Source organism: Pseudopodoces humilis, chromosome 33, assembly GCF_049639895.1.
Source record: "Pseudopodoces humilis isolate 2021_Gansu_Grassland_sample_001 chromosome 33, ASM4963989v1, whole genome shotgun sequence".
Classification (NCBI taxonomy): Eukaryota; Metazoa; Chordata; class Aves; order Passeriformes; family Paridae; genus Pseudopodoces; species Pseudopodoces humilis.
In genome coordinates this window covers 1,993,033-2,014,465 of record NC_142232.1, presented here as the reverse complement: position 1 = coordinate 2,014,465, position 21,433 = coordinate 1,993,033, and the positions used below count along the sequence as shown (strand labels likewise).

The following is a 21,433-nucleotide window of genomic DNA, read 5'->3' as shown; positions in this document are numbered from 1 at the left end:
GGGAATGCGGAAATCAGAGGTTTTTCCCCATTTTTGGTGGGTTTAGGATGCTGCCATCGCCATGGAGCCAATGGCAGACGGGAGCCCCTACAGGACCTTCGAGAGAGGCCAGGAGAAACGGGTGTGGGTCAACGAGTCTGATGGCGTCACACCGCTAATTGGGGAGGTAATTAATTAATGGCTTGTGAAGTTAACTGGAGAGAGAATTAATATCCTCTGATATTAATTGTAATGGGAATTTAATAATTGATAGCCTCCAGCTTAATAATTAGTAGCCTCTCCGGGGAGAGTGAATTAATTAATAACCACTGACTCTAACTGGAAAGGTAATTAATCACTTCTGGTGTTAATTGGAGAGGGAATTAATAGCCCTACATGTGAATTGGAGAGGAAATTAATCAATAGCCCCTGCCACTAATTGGGAAGGCAATTAATTAATAGCTCCTGATGCTAACTGGGAAAGTAATTCATTCATTAATAGCCCACAATGACAATTGGAGAGGTAATTCATACATTAATGGCCCCAAACACTAATGGAAGAGGGAATTCATAGCCCCCAAAGCGAATTTGAGAGGGAATTAATTAATAGCCCCTGATGCTCATAGGAGAGGGAATTACTTAATAACCACTGATTCTAAAGGGAGAGGGAATTCATTAATTAATAGCCCCTGGTGGTAATTGAAGACTGAAGTAATTAACGGCCTCAGTGCTGATTGGAGAGAAAACTAATTAGTAGTCTCTGATTCTAATTGATGTAGGAATTAATTGCCCCTGATTTTAGTTGGAAAGGGAATTATAGCCCCTGGTGTTAATTGTAAAGGTAATTCATTACTTAATAGCCTCTGGTGCTGGTGGGAGATGGAATTATTAGCCCCAGCTACTACTTGGGGTGGTAAATAATTAATTACTAGCCCACACAACTAATTTGAGAGATAATTCATTAATTAATGGCCCCAAACACTGACAAGAGAAGGAATTAATAGCCCCCATAGCCAGTTGGAGAGGTAATTAATAATTAGCCCTGGTGTTAATTGGAGAGCGAATTAAGAGCCCCACCTCTGAATTGAAGAGGGAATGAATTAATTCCCCATATGCTAATTGGAGAGGTAATTCATTAACTGATGGCCAATGACACTGATGGGAGAGGTAATTACTTAGTTTGAATTTTTTAATTTTTAAACATCAGTTTTGACATGTTCCAATTTCTTGATTTTTCAATATTTTGAGTTTCAATTTTATTTTTCAACATAATTTTGATTTATTTTTATTTTTATTTTTTATTTTTTGTACTTTACTTAAATTTTTAAAGTTTTTTTAATTAGTTTTACTTATTTTGAATTTTTTATTTTATTTTCTATTTTTCATAAATATATTTCAATTTATTTTTAATCTTTAATTTTTCAATATTTAAATTTGATTTTTAATTCTATTTTTTTAAACAAAATTTTGATTTATTTTGATTCATTTATTTTATATTTTAGATTTTATTTTTTGTTAATTTTTTTTCTATCCCTCCAAGGCCCCAAATCCCCAAACCCACTGGAAGCATGAAAATTCCTGTTTTTCCCCTGTGCCAAAATCCCGATTTTAACCAATCAGGTGTTTTTTTCACCCAGGCACGGCCAGGCCAGGTGGTTTTCCCAGATTTCTCCAACCCCGTGTGTGTGGAGTGGTGGGAGCAGGAATTCCAAAGATTCCATGAGCTCATCCCCTACGACGGCATCTGGATCGTGAGCCAACCCCAAAATTTATATATAATTTTTAATTGTTTTAATGGAAACAGATGCTGGATTCTGTCAGAAAAAGGGAATTTGAGGAAATTTAATCTTTCTGAAAAGTGCCTGCAACCACAATTACAAAAAAATATTAATATTTATATCAATACTTTTATAATTATGAATATTAATTAATAAAACAACAATAATTAATATTACCATTAAACTATTGTTATAATTAATTAATAAAATCAAAATAATTGTTATTAATATTAAATTTCATACTTATAATGTATTTAATACTAATGTAAGCTATTAAATATTAAATAAAATTCCAATAATATTAATAAAATTAGACATTAGGTAATGGATTTAATTATATTTAATAGTAGTATATTATTTTACTATTTATACAGAATTTGTATTAATAAATTATATATAAATTTAAAATTTATTATTATAAACAGTATAACATCTAATAAAATATGGATTATAATGTAATAAGGTAGACATTCTATTGGATTTTTTTTATTTATGCAGAGATTTTATTACCAAATGATACAGAAATTAATGATTTGGTTTTTTGATACTGCATAATAAATAACCTGATACCTAGGATTATAGTATCATAATACAGAAATATTAATATTAACATATCCATTAATATAATAGATATTACATTATTCAATTTAATATTTCTTATAATTTGTGTTAATAATTTATATGTCAATTTATCATTTATTATTAGATACAATATAATAAATAATATCTGTAATGTCTTTTACATTATTACGATATTATAATAATAAAATTATGTCTATTATATTATTAATTATTAATTTTAATGTCAATACAAATATAATGTCTATTGTGTTACTATTTATATCAATACATTTTTTATATTAAGAAACAGTACATACATTTGTCATTTGTTACCATATATGGTGTAAATAATAGGATAATGCTTAATATAATTTCTTTTATACTAATATAATATGATGATAATGTGATGATAATGTAGTTATAATATTATAAGTCTATAATATAATAATTTTATTAGTGATATTGAAATAATACCCGTTATATTAGTTATTACATTATTTATGCTTTTTTACTACATAAATGATATTAAAGTATAGGTAAACTATAATAATTATACACAATATAATTATACAATCGCAACATTTATTAATACTTCATATTAATATTTATATTAATACTACTATTATTACTATTGTTACCATTATTTCTTCAATACTTCTTGCAAGCAGGGGAATTTTATCTCCTCATTAATTTTAATTAAATTCCATATTTCACCTCAAAATTCCAATTTAATTAGGCAAAAAACCCATGAGGATTTGCCATTAAATATTAAAATATTAAAATATTTCAATATTCCAATTTTGGTTTTAAGTTGGATTCTGTGATTTTCCAGGACATGAACGAGGCTGCATGCTTCATCCCTGGCTCCACCAGAGGCTGCACTGACAGCACATGGAACTTTCCCCCCTACACCCCCCGTAAGAGAAAATCCCCCAAAATCAGTGGGAACATGGAAAATTCACTGGGAATATGGAATTTTTATTCTTATTTCAATCTTTACTTTTCTATTTTTAATTTTCATGTTTATTTTTATATTTATTGTTTATTATTTGTTTATCTTAATGTTTAATTCTGTGATTTTTTTTGTTTGCATTTATGGGGGTTTTGTGTTTGATGTATATATTTGTTTCTGTTTTGGTTTATCTATTTTAATATTTTTAAGGTTTCTTTTATTTTTATATTTGTTTTTATGTTTATTTTTATGTTTTTTATGTTTAATTTTAATTTTTATTTTCATTTTTATATATTGTTTAGATTTACATTTATGTTTATGAATCAATGTTTATTTTTTTTTATTTTTATTTATTGATGCTCAATTTTAAGATCCATTTATTTTCAATAATTATCACTCAGGGAGAATGTTTATTTTTTATTTATTTTTCATTAATTTTTATGTTCACTTTTAAGTTTATTTTTTATTTTTATTTTAATTTAATATATTGTCTACATTTATGTTCATATTTACTTTTATCTTTCAATGTTTATTTTATTTATTTATGCCACATTTTAAAATGAAGTGGTTATTTTCAGTAATTATCTGGGCCAAGAAGAAAATCTCATGTTTCCACTCCATAAATGTGGTTGTAATCTATTTGTTAATAAGTTATAGTGGCAAATACTTTATAAAGATAAACATCAAAATAGTCCCCTTGTATTTATATTTATTCATATTAATATATTTATTTTATTTTATCTGTTTTCTTATTTATCGATTTTTTAGTTATTTCTAATATTTTATTTTGTTCTAATACATATAAATATTATAATTTTTTTGTTTTATTCTTGCATATAATTTGTAAATTATTATTTATAATATGTTAATATATTTGTATAACAATATCATTTTATTTTATAACTTATACAACACATAAATCCTATAGACTTCTAATCTAATTCTATGCCTTTGTTTATATTCAAATACTTTAATAACTGTACAAATGTATGGATTTATACTTAAATTTTATAGATATAATTACATACACATTTTGCAAAATTGCAAAATTTTACCTATAATAAACATTTATATCTATTATATATAAAATATAATAAATATAATTAATAATCTCAATATATAGAATCTATATCATTAATATGGAACATATATATGTGCAACATATATCATTTACATATGCAGCAATAGATAATAATAGAATATCATATATAAATATATTGTATGTCATCAATATATGTATAACAATAAAAGAATAGCATATTACACATACAAACCCTATATAATTTAAATGTAATTCGACCATTTGTATGCATTTAAATAATATTTTATTAATTAATATATAATAGAGATTTATATATTGTTTTTATGAATATAATTATTATGTAATTATTTCATTTCATGACATTGTCATTTTATCTATAAATAATGAATATTGAATAAATGAATGTATCTAGTTTTTATATAACATAATTTATGCACAGAAGAATATGTAATAAGTTAATATAACAATGTGATAATAACTTATATAGCATATATGAATAATGTACAATTAAAAAATAACTTATACCTTTATATAAATGAAAATAATACTTTTGTTATGTCATATAAATGCATATACTTTTATACAGGTTGTATAGATATAATTTTTTTTCTGAAATTATGGAATTTTATCTTTAAACAATAAATATTGAATGAAGTAAATATTGAATATATTAAATGTATCTAATTTTCATAGACCATACATAACTTACTTACAGAATATGTAATAATCTGTAATGATCTCTAATATGTATGAATAGCAATAAAATAATTGTATAACTTAAATAACACATATAAGTCCTATATAATTAAAATATAAATGTATACATTTGTATACATTAAAATAATATTAATACATATAAATCAATACATATATACCATAAATAATGTGTCTAATATAAATTTTATTAATATAATTATTCATTTATTTTGTGAAGTTATTTAATTATAAATAACTAGAATGTAATAAAGATTGAATACATTTAGTGTGTCTTTTTATATATTGTATATAATTAATGTGTAATAGACATAATTGATATACATATATTAATTAGGAATAATATATAATAAGTAATAATGATAGTAATAATAAAGATGATTATGATAATGAAAATGGTAATGCAATTATAATGATTATAATGAAAATAATTATAATAATGATAATAATTATTGTCATTATTATGATGATGGAAATTATAATAATGATAATGACAATAAAAAAAAAGAAGTAAAAGTATAAGCAAAAATAGAATTAGAAGTAGTAGAAATAGAAGCAGAAAATGAAAGAGAAAAATAATAAACAATTTTTAAAATTCTATTTAAAATTAATAGTAATAATGTTGTAACTTATATAACCCACATACATACATATATCAACAATACATAACATACAATTTTAATCCATTTCTCTCCAATTCCCATGTCCCCTCGCAGGTGTGGCTGACTGGCCGCTCTTCAGACGGTCACTCTGCCTGGATGCTGTCCAGTCCTGGGGCCGGCAGTATGACGTGCACAGCCTGTACGGCCACTCCATGGCACTGGCAACGCTCCGGTGAGAATTCCCTTTTCCCTTCCCATTCACCTTTGTCTTCCCTTCCCCTTCCATCCCCTGTTTCCCTTCCTTTTCCCCTTCCCCTTCCCTTCTCCTTCCCCTTCTATTTCCCATTTCCTTTTCTTTCCCTTTCCCTTCCATTATTTTATTCTTATTATTATTTTTTGGTTTTTAATCTCATTTCATTATTCTATCATTTTATTTTCTCCCTTTTTTAAGGTAATTTATATTTTATTTTTATTTTTTAAGGTAAATTATTTTATTCCATTATTTTATTTTATTATATTATTTTATCTCCTTTTTATAAGCTAATTTTATTTTCTTAGCTTATTTTATCTATTTTTAAAGCTCATTTTATTCCATTAATTAATTTCATTATTTTATTCCACTCTTTTATTATCTCCTCTTTTAAGATAATTTTATTTTATTATCTCTTTTTCAAAGCCATCTTATTTCATTACTTTTATTCATTGATGTTCTTACTTTGTGTTGTTATCTTATTCCATTATCTTATTTCCCTTTTTTTAAAATTTCATTTTATTTCATTATTTTGTTATAATTTATTTTATCTCTTTTTTAAACTCATTTTATCTCATTTTGCCGTTTTGTGATTTGAATTTCTTATTTTAGCTCCTCTAAACTCATTTCATTTCATTATTTTATTCCATTATTTTATTCCATTTTTTGTTATTTTCTTTCATTACCTTATTCCATTATTTTATTCTATTACTTAATTTCAATGTCCTTTTCTAATCTCATTTTATTCCACTATTTTATTCCATTCTATTTTTCCATTCTTTTATTTTGTTGTTACTCGATTCTTTCATTCCATTGTTTCATTTCAATCTCCTTTTTAATCTCATTTTAATCCATTATTTTATTTAATTTCATTATTTTATTTCACTCCTTTATTTCATTGTTGTATTTTAATCTCATTTTAGTCCATTATTTTATCCCACTATTCCATTTCAATCTCTTTTGTTTTTTTAAGTCTCACTTTAATTTTTTTCCCCCCATTTTCCCCCATTTTTCACCCCAGGGCTCTAGGCCGGCTGTCCCCAGGGCGCCGCAGCTTCCTGGTGTCTGGCTCAACCTTTGCGGGCTCCGGACGCCTCGGTGGCCACTGGCTCGGGAACAATGCAGCCACCTGGGACCATCTGCGATGGGCTACCCCTGCTCTGCTGGAATTTGGCCTCTTTGGGATCCCCTATGTGAGTTATCAGGGCAAAAACAGGAAAAAAATGTGCAAGGAAATGCCAGGAAAAATCTGGATTAAGTCATTAGAGAGAAGTGGGGAAAATCCACCCAGCAATCCCAAAAACACAAATTAAATAATTAGAAAGAAATAGAAAGTCTGCAAAAATCCCAGGAAAAGCTGCCCAGAAACCCCAGAAAAAAAATCTGAATTAAATAATACAAAAATGGAGGGAAATCCAGAAAAACTGGAATTTGATAATTATTAGAGAGAAATGGGGTAAATCCACCCAGAAATCCAAGGAAAAACCTGAATTAAATAATTATACAAAAATAGGGGGAAATCCAGAAAAAACATAAACAAATAATTAGAGAAAAATGGGGGAAAATCCATCTGGAAATCCCAGAAAAAAACCTAAATTCAATAATTAGAGAGAAACTGGGGAAATCCGCCTGGAAATCCCAAAAATATCTGCATGAATTTGGGAAAATATGTCCGGAAATGCCAAAAAACCCTGAATTTGATAATCATAGAGAAGCAGGGAGAATCCACACTGGAATCCCAGGAAAAAAGCAAATGAAGTAATTATGGAGAAACAGGGAAAATCTGCTCAGAGATACCAAAAAAATCTGAAATCAATAATTATAGAAAAATGGGAAGAATCCATAAAAACCTGAACTAAATAATTGCAGCTAAGTCAGGAGGGATTGGGGGATTCTGAAAGTGCAGATGGACAAGAAATAAAAAACTGATGTGAATATTTAAGAGGAAAATGGAACAGGAAAATTTTGGGTCTGAATCTCAGAGATTTGGGAAATCTAATTTGAGTTTTGGTAGCAATTTGGGCCATAACAAGCTGGGCAACAAAAATATCCTGCTTTTCTTTTAACTTCTACTTAAAACTCAATTTTAACTTTAATTTCAATTTCCATTTTAACTGCAACTTCAATTTCAATCTCAGCTTCTATGTCTACTGTGATTACTTTCAATTTCAGTTTTAATTTCAATTTCCATTTCAACTCCAATATAATTTCAATTTATACCTCAATTTTAAGTCCAACTTCAATTTAATTTTAATTGCAACTTCACTTTCAATTTAAATTTCACTCTAATTTTAATTTCAATTTCAACTTTGATTTCTACTTTAATTTCATTTTCAACTTCAAGTTTAATTTCAGTTTAACATTCCACTTCAATTTCACTTTTAATTTCAGTTTTAATTTAAATTTCTATTTCAATTTTTCTCTCCATGGCAGGTGGGGGCTGCCATCTGTGGGTCCTTGGGGGCAGCTCCGGAGGAACTTTGCCGGCGCTGGATGCAGCTTGGGGCCTTTTATCCCTTAGCCAGGAACCACAACCACGAAAGCAGCACAGTGAGAGAATTCCCCAAAACTTCAGTTTTGGGAATTAAATTTCTATGCTGATGGGTCCAAAATTTGGGTAATTTGGGCTCCCAAGGGTGTTTATGGATGGCAGGGGAAGGTTTGGCATAGTTAAATTTTTAAATTATTGTCAGCTGTCATAAATTAAAATTAAATTAAATTAACTAAATTAAATTAAATTAAATTATAAATGGTAAAAAACCTCAAACAAAATAACATAAAAATTTTTAAAAATTAAAAATCAAATTAAATAAGATTTAAAATTTTAAAATAGTATTAACAAAGAAATAAAATAAAACCAGTAAAAATAAAACAAAAAATAAAGCAAAATTATTTTTTTAAAAAATTAAAATTAAAATAATTTTAAAAGCCCCAAACAAAGAAACAAACAGAAAAAAAAGTAAAATCCCTGTCTCGGCTGCAGCCACAGGATCCAGCTGCATTCGGTGCCAACTCGGTGCTGGTGAACTCATCCCGACACTACCTGAGCATCCGGTACCACCTGTTGCCCTACCTGTATTCACTGTTCTACCGTGCCCACACCCGTGGAGATACCGTGGCTCGACCACTGCTGCATGAGTGAGTCCAGCTGGGAATGCACCTGGGAATGCACCTTGACCTTGACTTGAATCTTGATCTTGACCTTGTCTTGGATCTTGACTTGAATCTTGGTCTTGGATCTTGAGCGTGACTTAGATCTTAATCTTGGTCTTGACTTGGATCCTGATCTTGACTTGGATATTGAGCTTGAACTTGATTTGGTCTTGATCTTGAACTTGATTTGGTCTTGATCTTGAGCTTACCTTAGATATTGACTTGGATCTTGATCTTGACTTGGTCTTGATCTTGATCTTGATCTTGATCTTGGTCTTGGTCTTGACTTGGGTTAACCTTGATCTTCATTTAGATTCTGATTTTGACTGGGTTTTTGATTTTGAACTTGATCTTGACTTGGATCTTGATCCTCATCTTGACTTACATCTTGACTTGGATCTTGATCTGTGTTATGAACGCACTCAAGAGAGTGATATGGTAAAAATTTTATTAATTACAGCAAGCAAGCAATAAGCAAAAAATCAGCGCTGGGCGGCAGGGGAGTCTCTACTCCTTCGGCTGCCGCACGTCTGATTTCCGTGTCTTCCCTTTTAAGTGGTCCGACTTCCGGGTTACGTGTCCTTTCTCGGGTGTCTCTGCGCATGTGCCTCCGGTCACTGGTGGTCGCTTTTTGCCTTCTGGTGGTCGTAGGATGAAGATCAGGAGTCTTCCTCTTTTGACCTTTCCTCACTGTTCTCCTTTTAAGGCTTATCTGAGTGGCTTAACTTTCTGGAATTCAAGAGAGCTTGCAAGGCTGTTCTCATAATTATACAGACGTCAGCAGCAGCCTTCAACCTCATCCCTATTACACAAAGCATAGTTTTGCAAAGCATCGTATCTTACATGTTTAGGCGAACAAAAGGGTCTCTATTTATTACAATCTGGATCTTGATTTGGATCTTGACTTGGATCTGAATCCTGATCTTGACTTAGATCTTGATCTTGGTCTTGACTTGAGTCTTGACCTTGATCTTGTTTTGGATCCTGACCTAGACTTGGTTTATGATTTCAAACTTGATCTTGGACTTGACTTGGATCTTGATCTTGACTAAGACCATGACCTTGACTTGGACCTTGATTTGGATCTCAACCTTGATTTGGTCTTGATCTTGATCTTGGCTGGGTCTTGAACTTGGCCTTGATTTGGGTCCTTGTCCTGACCCACTTTTGGTTGAGCTCTGTTTCCCCCTCAGACTGAGACTGATGAGAGAGAGGCAGTTTTCTCTTGTTTGGACTTGGTTGTTTATTCTTCTTTTATCTGCATTACATGTATTCAGGGTACAAGAAGCTACGTGCACCAAGATAGAAAGGTGCAAAATGGCTAACAAAGAACTTTCCCAAGGTCTTTTATATGTTCATTTATCCATTTAACAAATGCTAAGTAAATTATTTTTCTTAGTGATCCAATGACCCAACACCTGTGTGCTGCACTGCAGCATTCTCTATCCAGTCACTTACTACTACCCAAAAACCTTTAGAAGAAGATGAAGAAGGAAGTAGGAAGAAGAGACAACACCTTAAATCTTCCATCATGTCTTTTGTTCTCTAAACTATCTTAAACTCTAAACTTTAACTTTTTCATTCAGTGACTTAAGAAAATTTTCTAATTTACACTCTTGCACTCCTAGTTTTTCTATTTAACTTTAACAGTTGTTTTCATGGTGTTATATGAAATTCAGGGCTTTCGTAGATGTCAGATCCAGGTATCAAACATAAGGGCACACACTCTGTACCTCTAACTCCTACAGGTCCTAATCTTGAGTTGGATCTTGGTCTTGACTTGCATCTTGACTGCTGTCTTAATCTTGATTTTGATTTGGATTTTGATCTTGACTTTGACCTTGACTTTGACCTTGACGTTCACCTAGTTCACCCTGGAGAAAATGAGGCCCATCCCTCCCCAGAACCCCCTGAGAGGAGAGTTTGGCCAGGTGAGGGTGATCCCTTCCCAGGGTAATGCATGCCAGCCCCAGACTCATTTGCATAATTAATGCATCATTAACGAGCTGAATTTGCTCTACATTGCCTCCATCTGAAACAATTCTGGGATACAGTGCATTTTAAACATCTGAGATCTTGAAGGGTTAAAACAGCATGAATTAGCCTTAATTAACATGCAATTAATTACCCACTTAGTTAATTAATGCTGCTAACAACTCTGCTTTGCTGCCGGCCCAGGTTTTACGCTGAGGAGGCCACATGGGACGTGAATGGGCAGTTCCTGTGGGGTCCAGGGCTCCTCATCACCCCTGTGCTCGAGCCTGTAGGTGGAATTCCCCCAATTTGCACTGGGAATTACTGCAAGAAAACCCAAAACTGAATTTATTGGTCCTTTATTCTCTCGAATCTGGGGTTTCTCTCCAGTTTTAAATTGTAATTCCCTGACTTTGGGAGGATCAATTTCCCCCTCCTGGTCTGGATTTTAAAGCTGGAGAAGAGCGGGAAAAAAATTGTTTAAAAATCTTATTTAAATACAATTTTCTTTAATATAAATTTCTCCTTAAATTATTACTTCTTAAATTTCATTTTCTCCTAAAAATTCTTATTTTTTGAACCTGATTTTCTCCTTAATTTATTTTTTATATTTAGTCCTTTCCTAAATACTTTCAAAATTTCATTTTCTGCTTAATGTATTTCAAAAATTTTTCTCCATAAATTATTTTCTCCTACATTTAATTTTTTCCTTAAATTATTTTTATTCCATTTTCTGCCCCAGAATAATAATAAATTTTAATAGTTAGTAATTTTATTTCTTTTTCCCTACTTAACATATTTTTAACATTTAATTTTTTCCTTAAATTGCTTTTTAATTTAAACTTTCCACTTCTGCATTCATTTGCTTCTCAATGTATTTTTCCTTAAATCAATTTTTCTTAAATTAAATTTTCTCCTTTTTCTCCATTTTCCCCTTAAATGTTGATTTTTAACCTACTTTTCTTGTGATTCATAGCAACAAAAAATTGGGATTTTTGTTTTTTCTGTCGCAAAACCTTTGCAAATCACTCTGGATTTCCTGGAGTGGAACCAAATATTCCATAAATAGAGGAAATATCAGCAAGAAAAGGGATATTTGGGTGATTTAATGATTCCCATTAATTTTCTGTGACTTTGTGCTTGGAGCACTCCAATTTTGGGTTAAATACAGTGAATTTTCATTAATGGCTTTGATGATGTAACACTCAGGCCCTTCCAACCCAAAGCATGGATGTCTGGGTTGAATTCTGGTATTTTAGACTTCCTTGATTTGATGATTCTCCACGTTTTGGGATACTTAAAATTAACCCTGAAGAAGCAAAATCCTGATGGAATTTTGGTGATTTTAGGCAATTTTGGGTGCTTGTTGCTGGAATAATCCATGTGTCCCCACCTGCAGGGTGTGGAGGTGATCTCGGCTTACATTCCCGATGCTGTCTGGTATGAGTACGAGTCGGTGAGTCCAGGGTGTCCAGAAGTTAAAATTCCTTAATTACTTTAATACATGGATAAAAACCTGAAATGCTGAATAAATAAATAGAGGAATGAGTAACACTGTTCTCTTCCCCTTCCCCTTCCCCTTCCTCCTTTTTTCCCTCCTGCTCTTCTTCCTTCTTCCTCTTTCTCCTCTTCCACGTGTTCCGCACATTCCTCCTTGCCATCCTCCTCCTTCTTCCTTGTTTTCTTCCTCCACCACATCCTTCTCCTCTTCCTCTCCTTCCTCCTCTTCCTCTTCCCTGTTCTCCCCTTCTTCCTTCTCCTCCTCCTGCTGATCCTCCTACTCATCTTCATTTTCCTCCTTTTTTCTCTTCTTCCTTCTCCTCCCCTTTCCCCTCCTTACCCTCCTCCTCCCCTTCTTTCTCCTTCTCCCTTTCCTCCTCCTCCACTTTCCCCTCCTCTTCCTCCTTTCTCCTCCACATCTTCTCCTCCTTTTCTTCTTCCTTTTCTTCCTCCTTCCCCTCCCCTTTTTTCTTCTTTTCTCCTTCCCCCTCTTCTTCCTGCTGCTTCTCCTGTTCTTTTTCCTCCTCCTTTTTTCTTTTCATTTTCCTCCTTTCTTCTTCTCCTTCTCTTCTTCTTCCTCCTCCACTACCTCCTTCTCCTCTTCCTCCTCCTCCTTCTCTTCTTTCTCGTCTCCTTCCTTTTTACTTTTGCTCTTCCTCTTCTTCATCCTCCTCTTCCTCTGCTTTTTCCCTCCATGTCTTCTTCTTCTTCCTCTTCCTCTCTTCCTGTTTCTCCCTTTCCTTCTGTTCCTCCTCCTCCTCCTCCTCCTCTACCTCCTCCCCCCCTGCTTTTCACCCATTCCTCCCCCCCGGTCATCCCTGGTGTTCCAGGGCTCCAGGCTGTGGATGCGGAAGCAGTGGACTCACCTGTACCTGCCTGCAGACAAGCTGGGGCTGCACCTGCGCGGGGGCCACATCTTCCCTGTGCAGCACCCGGCCACCACCACAGCTGCCAGGTAACACCAGCAGGGGTGGGGCCGAGGGGTTGGGCAGAAATGAGGATGAAGGTGGACAATGACGATAATGATGATGATTATTATTTCTCCATCTTTGTCTTCTTCATCAGCTTCTTCTTCATTTTCACATTGCTGTTCTTCTTCTTGTTCTGTTTTCTTCTTCTTCATCTTAGTTTTCTTCTTCTTCTTTTCTTCTTGTCATTGTCAATCTTCATCATTTTTGTCTTCATCTTCCTCTTTTTTTTGTCTCCTTCTTCTTCATCATCTTCCTGATCTTCATCTTCTTTATCTTTGTCTTCTTTCTTGCCTTCATCTTCCTTTTTATCTTTGCCCTTTTTGTGTTCCTCTTTTCTTTTGTCTTCTTCCTCTTCCACTTCCTCATCTTCTTCATGTTTTTCATCTTCATCTTCTGTCACCTTTTTCTTCAATGTCTTTGTCTTCTTCATTTTTTTCTTCTTCATTGTCTTCTTGCTGTTCTTCTCTTCCTCCTCTTCCATCTTCATCTTTCTTTTTCATCTTAATTTTCATCTTCTTCATCTTCTTCATCGTTGTTGTCTTACTTTGTCTTTTTTGTTGGCCTCTTCATCTTCTTTAGCTGTCATCCTCCTCTTCCTCTTCATTTTCATCTTTTTCATCTTTGTCATCTTCTTGTCTTCATCTTCGTCTTTTTCATCTTTATCATTTTCATCTTTGTCTTTGTCTTCATCTTCTTAATCTTCTTCATTTTTCTTCTTTTTCTTTTTCCTTTTTAATCTTCTTCATTTTCTTCTTGATCTTCTTGACCTTCTTTATCTCTGTTTTTGTCTTCATCTCCCTCTTCTTCCTCTTCATCTTCTTTTCCTTCCTTATCTTCCTCTTGCTCTTCTGCATCTATATTTTCTTCCTCTTCTTTTCCTTCATTGTCTTCTTCTTTCTCTTCTCCTTCTTCTCCATCTTCTTCTTCTCCATCTTCTTTGTCATTTTAGTTTTCATCGTTGTTTTCATCAGCTTCTTTGTCTTCATCATCATGGTCATCATTATCTTCATCTCATTCCACAATATTTACTATTTCCATAGTGAAATTTGAGAATTTCCATCCCTGCCACAACCTCATCCATTTTTTACCAATTACCCAGATCTTGATTAATTTCTTCCACCTGCCTAGGGATTATCTAATTATCCTTGATAAATTAATTTAATCATTATTAGAAGGATTTTATCCTGATGGAAGAAAATTGTCCAACACCAAAAATTCAGACAACAAGGACGTTTTGAATCCCTGATAAACAGAAATTAATAAAATAAATAATACTCATTAAAATTAATTGGCTTCTTAATTAATGAATTATCTACAGTTGTGGCTTGTCCCCTGTTTTCCAGCCGCAGGAATCCCATGGGGCTCATCGTGGCACTGGATGAGAACCAGGAGGCAACGGGGGAGCTTTTTTGGGATGACGGAGAATCTGCAGGTGAGACAGCAACAGCAAAAATTCCCTGAATCTGCTCAGTTTTGGGTCACTGAACTGATTTCAAGGAAGGAGAATAAAAGAAAAGAATACAGAAATATTTTTTATATTATGTAAATATAAGATATTTGAAATTTTCAAAATATTTAAATATTTATTTTAAAAAAAAATAAAATTAAAAAAGTTTAAAAGTTAAAAACATTTTAAAATTAAATATAATTGAGTTATTAATATTTATTTTAAAAACATTTAAAATATTTTATTAATATTTTCTTTTTAATTTACTTTTTTACAGCTTTTACAAATATTTAAAAATTAAAAAATAAAATAAATGTGTTTTGAATTTTATATTTAATTTTAAATTTTATACAGTATTTATATTTTGATTCCTATTTCCTGTAGTAAAGAATGGATATTTTCTTTTAAGAAATAAAATTTCAAAATATCCGATTTAAGAATAATTTTTAATCTTTCATATTTACATTTAAATAAAAAAATATATAATATAGTATTCAAAACAAAATTACATATATATTCATTTTTAAAAACTTTTAATCTTTAAAATTGCATTTAAAATTTCAAATAGCCGATATATATTTTAAAAACATTAAAAATATCAAAAATTCTAATAAAAATCTCAGGTTGGGAAGTGGAAACTCAAAATTTTGAGCGTTTAAAATCAAAAAATTAAGCATTTAAAATTTTTAGATTAAAAAATAATTATTAAAAATAATTTTTAAAAGTATTTAGGAACTATTTGGAAAAAATTCATTTTGGAAATGAAATACATTTCAAATTTTCTGAGGTTGCTCCAAAGAGTCTCTTTAGTGCATGTTTTCACTGTAATTAAATAATTTTGGACACTCAAATATTTCAACAACCTTCATCCTTCAATGGCCATTTTCCCCCAAAAAATGGCAAAATATTTGAGTTTTATTGATTTTGAGTGAAATAAAATATTTTAAAAACTTGAAGTTCCTTCACCATGACAACCAGAATGAGAAAATATTCAAAAAGGCCAAAATTTTGTGATAAAATGGCAAATATTTGGCATTAATATAGGTGGATTTAATTGGAGTTTATGGATTTATGACAAGAGGAAAATATTTGGGAAAAAATTCTTGAATATAAGGGAAACTGCATCAAAATGAAAGAAGAATTGTATTGTTGGGGAAAAAATTAATTCTTTTCGTTCAGTTTTTAATTTTTCATTTTATCATTTTATTCTCATTCCTTTATATTTGATTTTTACTGATTTATAATTCACTTTTTAATTAAAAAGTGTAGTATATAATTTTCTTCCTAATTGAAATTGAATTTTCTGATTCAATAATTAAGGACAGGGCAATTATTTTCAGAATGTGGGGTAAAATGGGGTAAAAAGGGACAGATTTGGGGGGTTTTGGGCTCCCATGGCTGGGATAGAGAAAAACGTGGGAGTTGAGGGAGACTCTCCCACAAAAGAAAGGGATTTAAGGAAGAACAGACATTTCAATGCCCCACATTGATTCAGAGTGGGAATTTTAATGAAAATTAAATCTATAATTAATTACTTAATTGAATTATATTTCTTTTTAATTAAAAGTAAAGACTTAATTGGAAGACTAATAGGTGTTAAATTTTAAATTGTAAATTGTTAATGTATTTGTATATAAATGTATATTTAATATTTATTTAACAGATATCTAATATATAGACAATATTAATATTAATAATAATATTAATTATATTACAATAAATATATATGTTATGTTATACATTTTACAATTAGCAGGATTATAACTATAAAAAATTTATAATATGCTGGCATATTGTAATCATTAATTACTGGTTATTATTTCTATTATTATTACTACTACTATTATTATTTTTCTCCCCAATTTAGATACTGTGAGCAGCAAATCATACATTTTCTACAACTTCTGGTTTTCCAAAGTGAGTCACAAACTTTAAAGCAGTGAATTTTAATTTCTCGTTTAATCAATAACATTTTCCATTAATGATTACAGATTAAATTTGAATCCATGACACTTCCCAGCCAAGTTCCCTTTTCCTCCCCCTTTTCCTTAAAGTACTTCCTAAAAACTTTAAATATTTGGTAATGTGAAATTTTTAGAGAGCCGTTGCTCGGTCAAGATGGCAGTCTGAGATTAATTTTTCTAATATTATAATTATTAGCATCTGATAGTAATTATTTTATTTTTATATTAATAGTTTTAAAATATTTTAAATAAAAATTTAATTTAATTAATTGTATATCACTGTGTTATTACTTTTTCCTTTCCTAAGTATATAATTATAATAATCATGTTTAATTATATTTTATAAAAAATTCATTTCAGTATTACTAATAGTATTTAATTGAACTATTTTATAACTAAATTAATAAACTTTATTACTATTTTATTAGCGAAATATATGAAGATATTATTAATTAATATTAATATATATTGTTATGATGTATATTGATTCTAATAATGCTAATATTGATAATGATGATAAAAACAATGTGTTATATATATGTGTATATATAAATAAAAAAAATTAATTTATCATTTTAAAGATTATTGAGGTACATAAGTATTTTCATTTTACACTTCCAGGGTATGTATTTCTAAGATAATTTTTAAACATATTTGTATTTATAGAATTCTTCAAAATGACTTCTAGAATTTTATTTTGATTTGCAAGGATTAAATATAATAGATATATAAAAATACAATATAATTAATAATAATATTATTAATATAAATATACAATATACAATACTGTAATGTCAAATATATTAGAATATCATATGTCAATATACAATATATGATATTGGTATATTATATATGATAAAATATAATAAAAATATATATTTTTAAATTTTCCTTTGAAATAGTATTTAAATAAATTATATATTTATAAATATTATTTATATAAATTAAATATATCTTTTTTTACACTTCCCATCTGAAATGAAACAAAATTCTCCTGTTTCACCCCAAACTGTCCCTGTTGCCCCCAAGACTGTGCTGGAGCTGTCAGTGGCCCACAACAACCTCTCAGAGCCTCACGGGCTGGAGTTCCAGGAACTGCGCGTGCTGGGGCTACGGCAGGCGCCACTGGCCATCACCGTGACATCCAGCAAAGCCACTGTCCCATCACCCCACAATCTCACCTATGACGCTGCCACACAGGTGAGGGAGGGGCAGGGAAAGTTTGGGCTTGGAAAATGGAAATTCGGTTTGATGGGAATGGCAGAAATTGGGTTATGGGTAAGTGATTATACTTTGTAAATTTGTATTTGTTTAAATTAATAATTGCACCTAAATTTATTTCTTTTAGTTGAGTGGTGTCGATGTATTAATATTTAGCACTTGAATATTAATTATGTGCTATAAATATGTATTATATATTTATATATTACATAATAATATTAGTGTGTCCACATAGGCTTGTAATTACATTAATAATTCTATGTAATGTATAATGTTATATTATACCATATATTCTTAATGACATATATGATATATTATTATAGTAATTATTTTTATACTACTGTATTTTGTATTGTATATTATATTTAAGTTGTATATTATATTTAAGTTGTATATTATATTTAATATAATCTATATTAAAATTGGATTGCCTATCGATAATAATAGTTAAATATATAAAAATATATTTTATATTCCTTATATGATGAATATATTATCTGTAATTTTATTAAGTATACATCAATATATATATGTATCTATATATTATATATAAATACATTTATAAATATAAAATACAGATTTTTATAAAATTGTATATGTCATGTAATCTTTTATATTATTGATTTCTCTCTATAAAATACAAAACATACATAATATATAGAACTATTCCATGAGTAATTATTAATATTATTAACGTTAATGTAGCATTATTATATTTATATTAATATTTTAATGTTATATATTAGCTATTAATTGATATATGTAACAATTTGAATCTATATGTAATAGATATATCTTATATATATTAATTCAAATATAAATATATAATATATATTTTCATATATCTCTACATTATATAGCATATAATACATACATTGTATGTAGTATATAATACATAAGATATAATTCATAAAATACTATAATATAGTTTAGATATCAATACGTAAATATAAGCACATTATTTATACACATAAATATAGTTTAGAGAATACCTTATATTGTTTGTGTATATTTTTAGACATACGAAATATATAAATATATAATAATAGTTTCATATACATGTATTAACAGTATATTTTTAATAAATGATATATTAATATAGTAGTTATTATTCTATGATAAATTTTCTATTTGAAATTATATGTAAAATGATACATAAAATACTTTGCTTTACATTTTACATTGTATTTTACAATGACCCATTAATTGACAGCTCATAAATTAACATTTCATTTATAACAATTAATTTTCAGGTCACCATAGTCCAGGGGTTGCGGCTGCGCCTCGGTCAATCCTACAGCCTGCGCTGGACACTGGGGACACGCGACAGTGACCGCTTTGATTGTCATCCCGCCGAGGGTGCGTCCCGTGAGAGTTGTGAGCACCTTGGCTGCATCTGGAATGTGAGTGATCACCCAGGATCTGTGAATATCTGGGATTTGGGGAAAGAGAAAACTCCCGGAAAGCAGAAATTCACAAAAATCAAAAATTTCCCTGTAGGGAGGAGCAGAAAGTCTTAAAGGAAAGAAGCTGTGGGGAATGAAAATTCCTGGAAAGTAGAACATTGTGAAAATTGAGAATTTTTCTGCAGGGAAACAAGTGATGAACAAAAAGTTAAAATAAAAACATTTCAGAGAGGGGAAATTTCTGGAAAGCAGAAATTTGTGAAAATTTAGAATTTGTCCATAAAGGAATTAATGATGAGTGAAAAGTTGTTACAAGGAAAAAAAAAATTGTGGAAAGTGAGAACTTTTAAGGAGAAATAGCCACAAAAATTTCTGAGAATGAAAAATTGCTGAAATGCAAGAATGTTTGAGAAGCAAAAAATTTGCAAAAAGGCAAGATTTTTGAAAAGCCAAAGATTTCTGAAGAGGAAGAATTCATGAAGAGATGATTGTGGAAAGCAGGCATCTGAGAAATTTAAAAAAATCTGAAATAAAAAAAACTCTTGGAAAAGGTAAATTTTTAATAGCAAAAACTTGTCAATAGCAAATATTTGTGAAAAGCAAAAAAATCTGCTGAAAACAAAAATTTGTCCAGTGGAAATGTTTGTGAAAAGTGGAAATTCCAAACAGGGAAAGAATTGTAGAGAGCAAATATTTGAGAAATGCAAGAATTTCTGAAAATGGTGTATTTTTGAAATGAAAGAGTTTGTAGAAAATGAAAAATTTTTAGGGAGCAAAATTTTCTGAAAACTTGTGGAAAGCTGAAATTTTAGAAAAAGTGAAAATTGTGAAAAGTCAAAACTTTCAGAATGGACAAAGAACTTGTGAAATACCAAAATTTGAAAAGAGAAAAAAATGTAAAAAGGAAAGATCTGGGAAAACCAAAAATGTGGGAAAAACTAACTGGGAAGAAGATTCCATAGGGGAATTTTAAGGCTAATTAGTCTGTTTAAAGGGGTCACGTGATTTTGCTCATTAATTTTGGGCAAATCCTCTGGAAAATGCCCAAACAGGAAAAAAAAAAATGGAGTTTTGAAGGTGTTTTGTTGTTAATTTAAGCGAAAGTCATAGAAAAAGAGAATTTTGGATTATTGGCATATCTGCATTTCTGGACAGCTGGGAAAGCATTAATTAAGGCTAATTAATTCTATAATTATTAATGATTTCTGTATAGGGATTGAGAGGTTCAGTGGGGTTTTATTGATCAGTAAGAGTGCCAAATTTGAGGCAAAACCACTCATTAACCAGTTTTCCATTTAAAAAAATTACTTTCTGGGATAAATTATTACAAAAATGTGCCATAAATTCAAGAATTCCTCATAATTCCCAGGAAAATACCTCAGGCGTCCGTGTCCCCTACTGCCACTACAACGGCTCCGATAACGGTTACTCTGCCTCGGACATCAGGTACTCACCCACCGGAGCCACAGCCACCGTGACCCTAGAGCGCCATGGCCATGCCAGTACCACTGCAGCCACCATACCCATTGAGACCCTGGGCCTGGAGGTGACCTTCCACATGGACCACCTGCTGCAGTTCAAGGTGGGGCCTTGTTAGTTTGGTAGTTAATGAATTAATTAATTAGGAAGCTGGGTGGATTTTGGCTCAATTTGGCTTAATCTGGTGGTTGAATTTTTATTTGCTATTTTTTGTTATTTGCTGTGTAACATGTTCTGTTTTGTGGACCAGGTTTTATAGTTATATAGGTGATAGCTTTCATTTTCATTTGTAATATTTTTATTTTATTTATTATATATTATATTATTTCTTATAGATTGATTTATATCCTGTATTAAATATTTTACCCTACACTCTATTATTATATATTACATATTATATATAATTGTATTTATTTTTCTTCATTTATTTTTATATATTA

The 21,433-nt window shown here is 30.4% G+C and overlaps 1 protein-coding gene across 1 annotated transcript in view; it reads left to right on the top strand.

Annotated features, from left to right (window-relative positions):
* The window catches only part of LOC102113603 (maltase-glucoamylase), a 75,538-nt gene that overhangs the window by 27,557 nt on the left and 26,548 nt on the right, over positions 1-21,433 (top strand). The window contains 15 exon segments of the mRNA XM_088068958.1: positions 47-166; positions 1,617-1,730; positions 3,151-3,235; positions 5,743-5,860; positions 6,900-7,071; positions 8,312-8,428; positions 8,862-9,016; positions 11,210-11,294; positions 12,405-12,461; positions 13,336-13,460; positions 14,820-14,908; positions 16,791-16,840; positions 17,917-18,087; positions 19,362-19,511; positions 20,884-21,096. Coding sequence (XP_087925084.1) covers positions 47-166; positions 1,617-1,730; positions 3,151-3,235; positions 5,743-5,860; positions 6,900-7,071; positions 8,312-8,428; positions 8,862-9,016; positions 11,210-11,294; positions 12,405-12,461; positions 13,336-13,460; positions 14,820-14,908; positions 16,791-16,840; positions 17,917-18,087; positions 19,362-19,511; positions 20,884-21,096 — 1,821 coding nt within the window.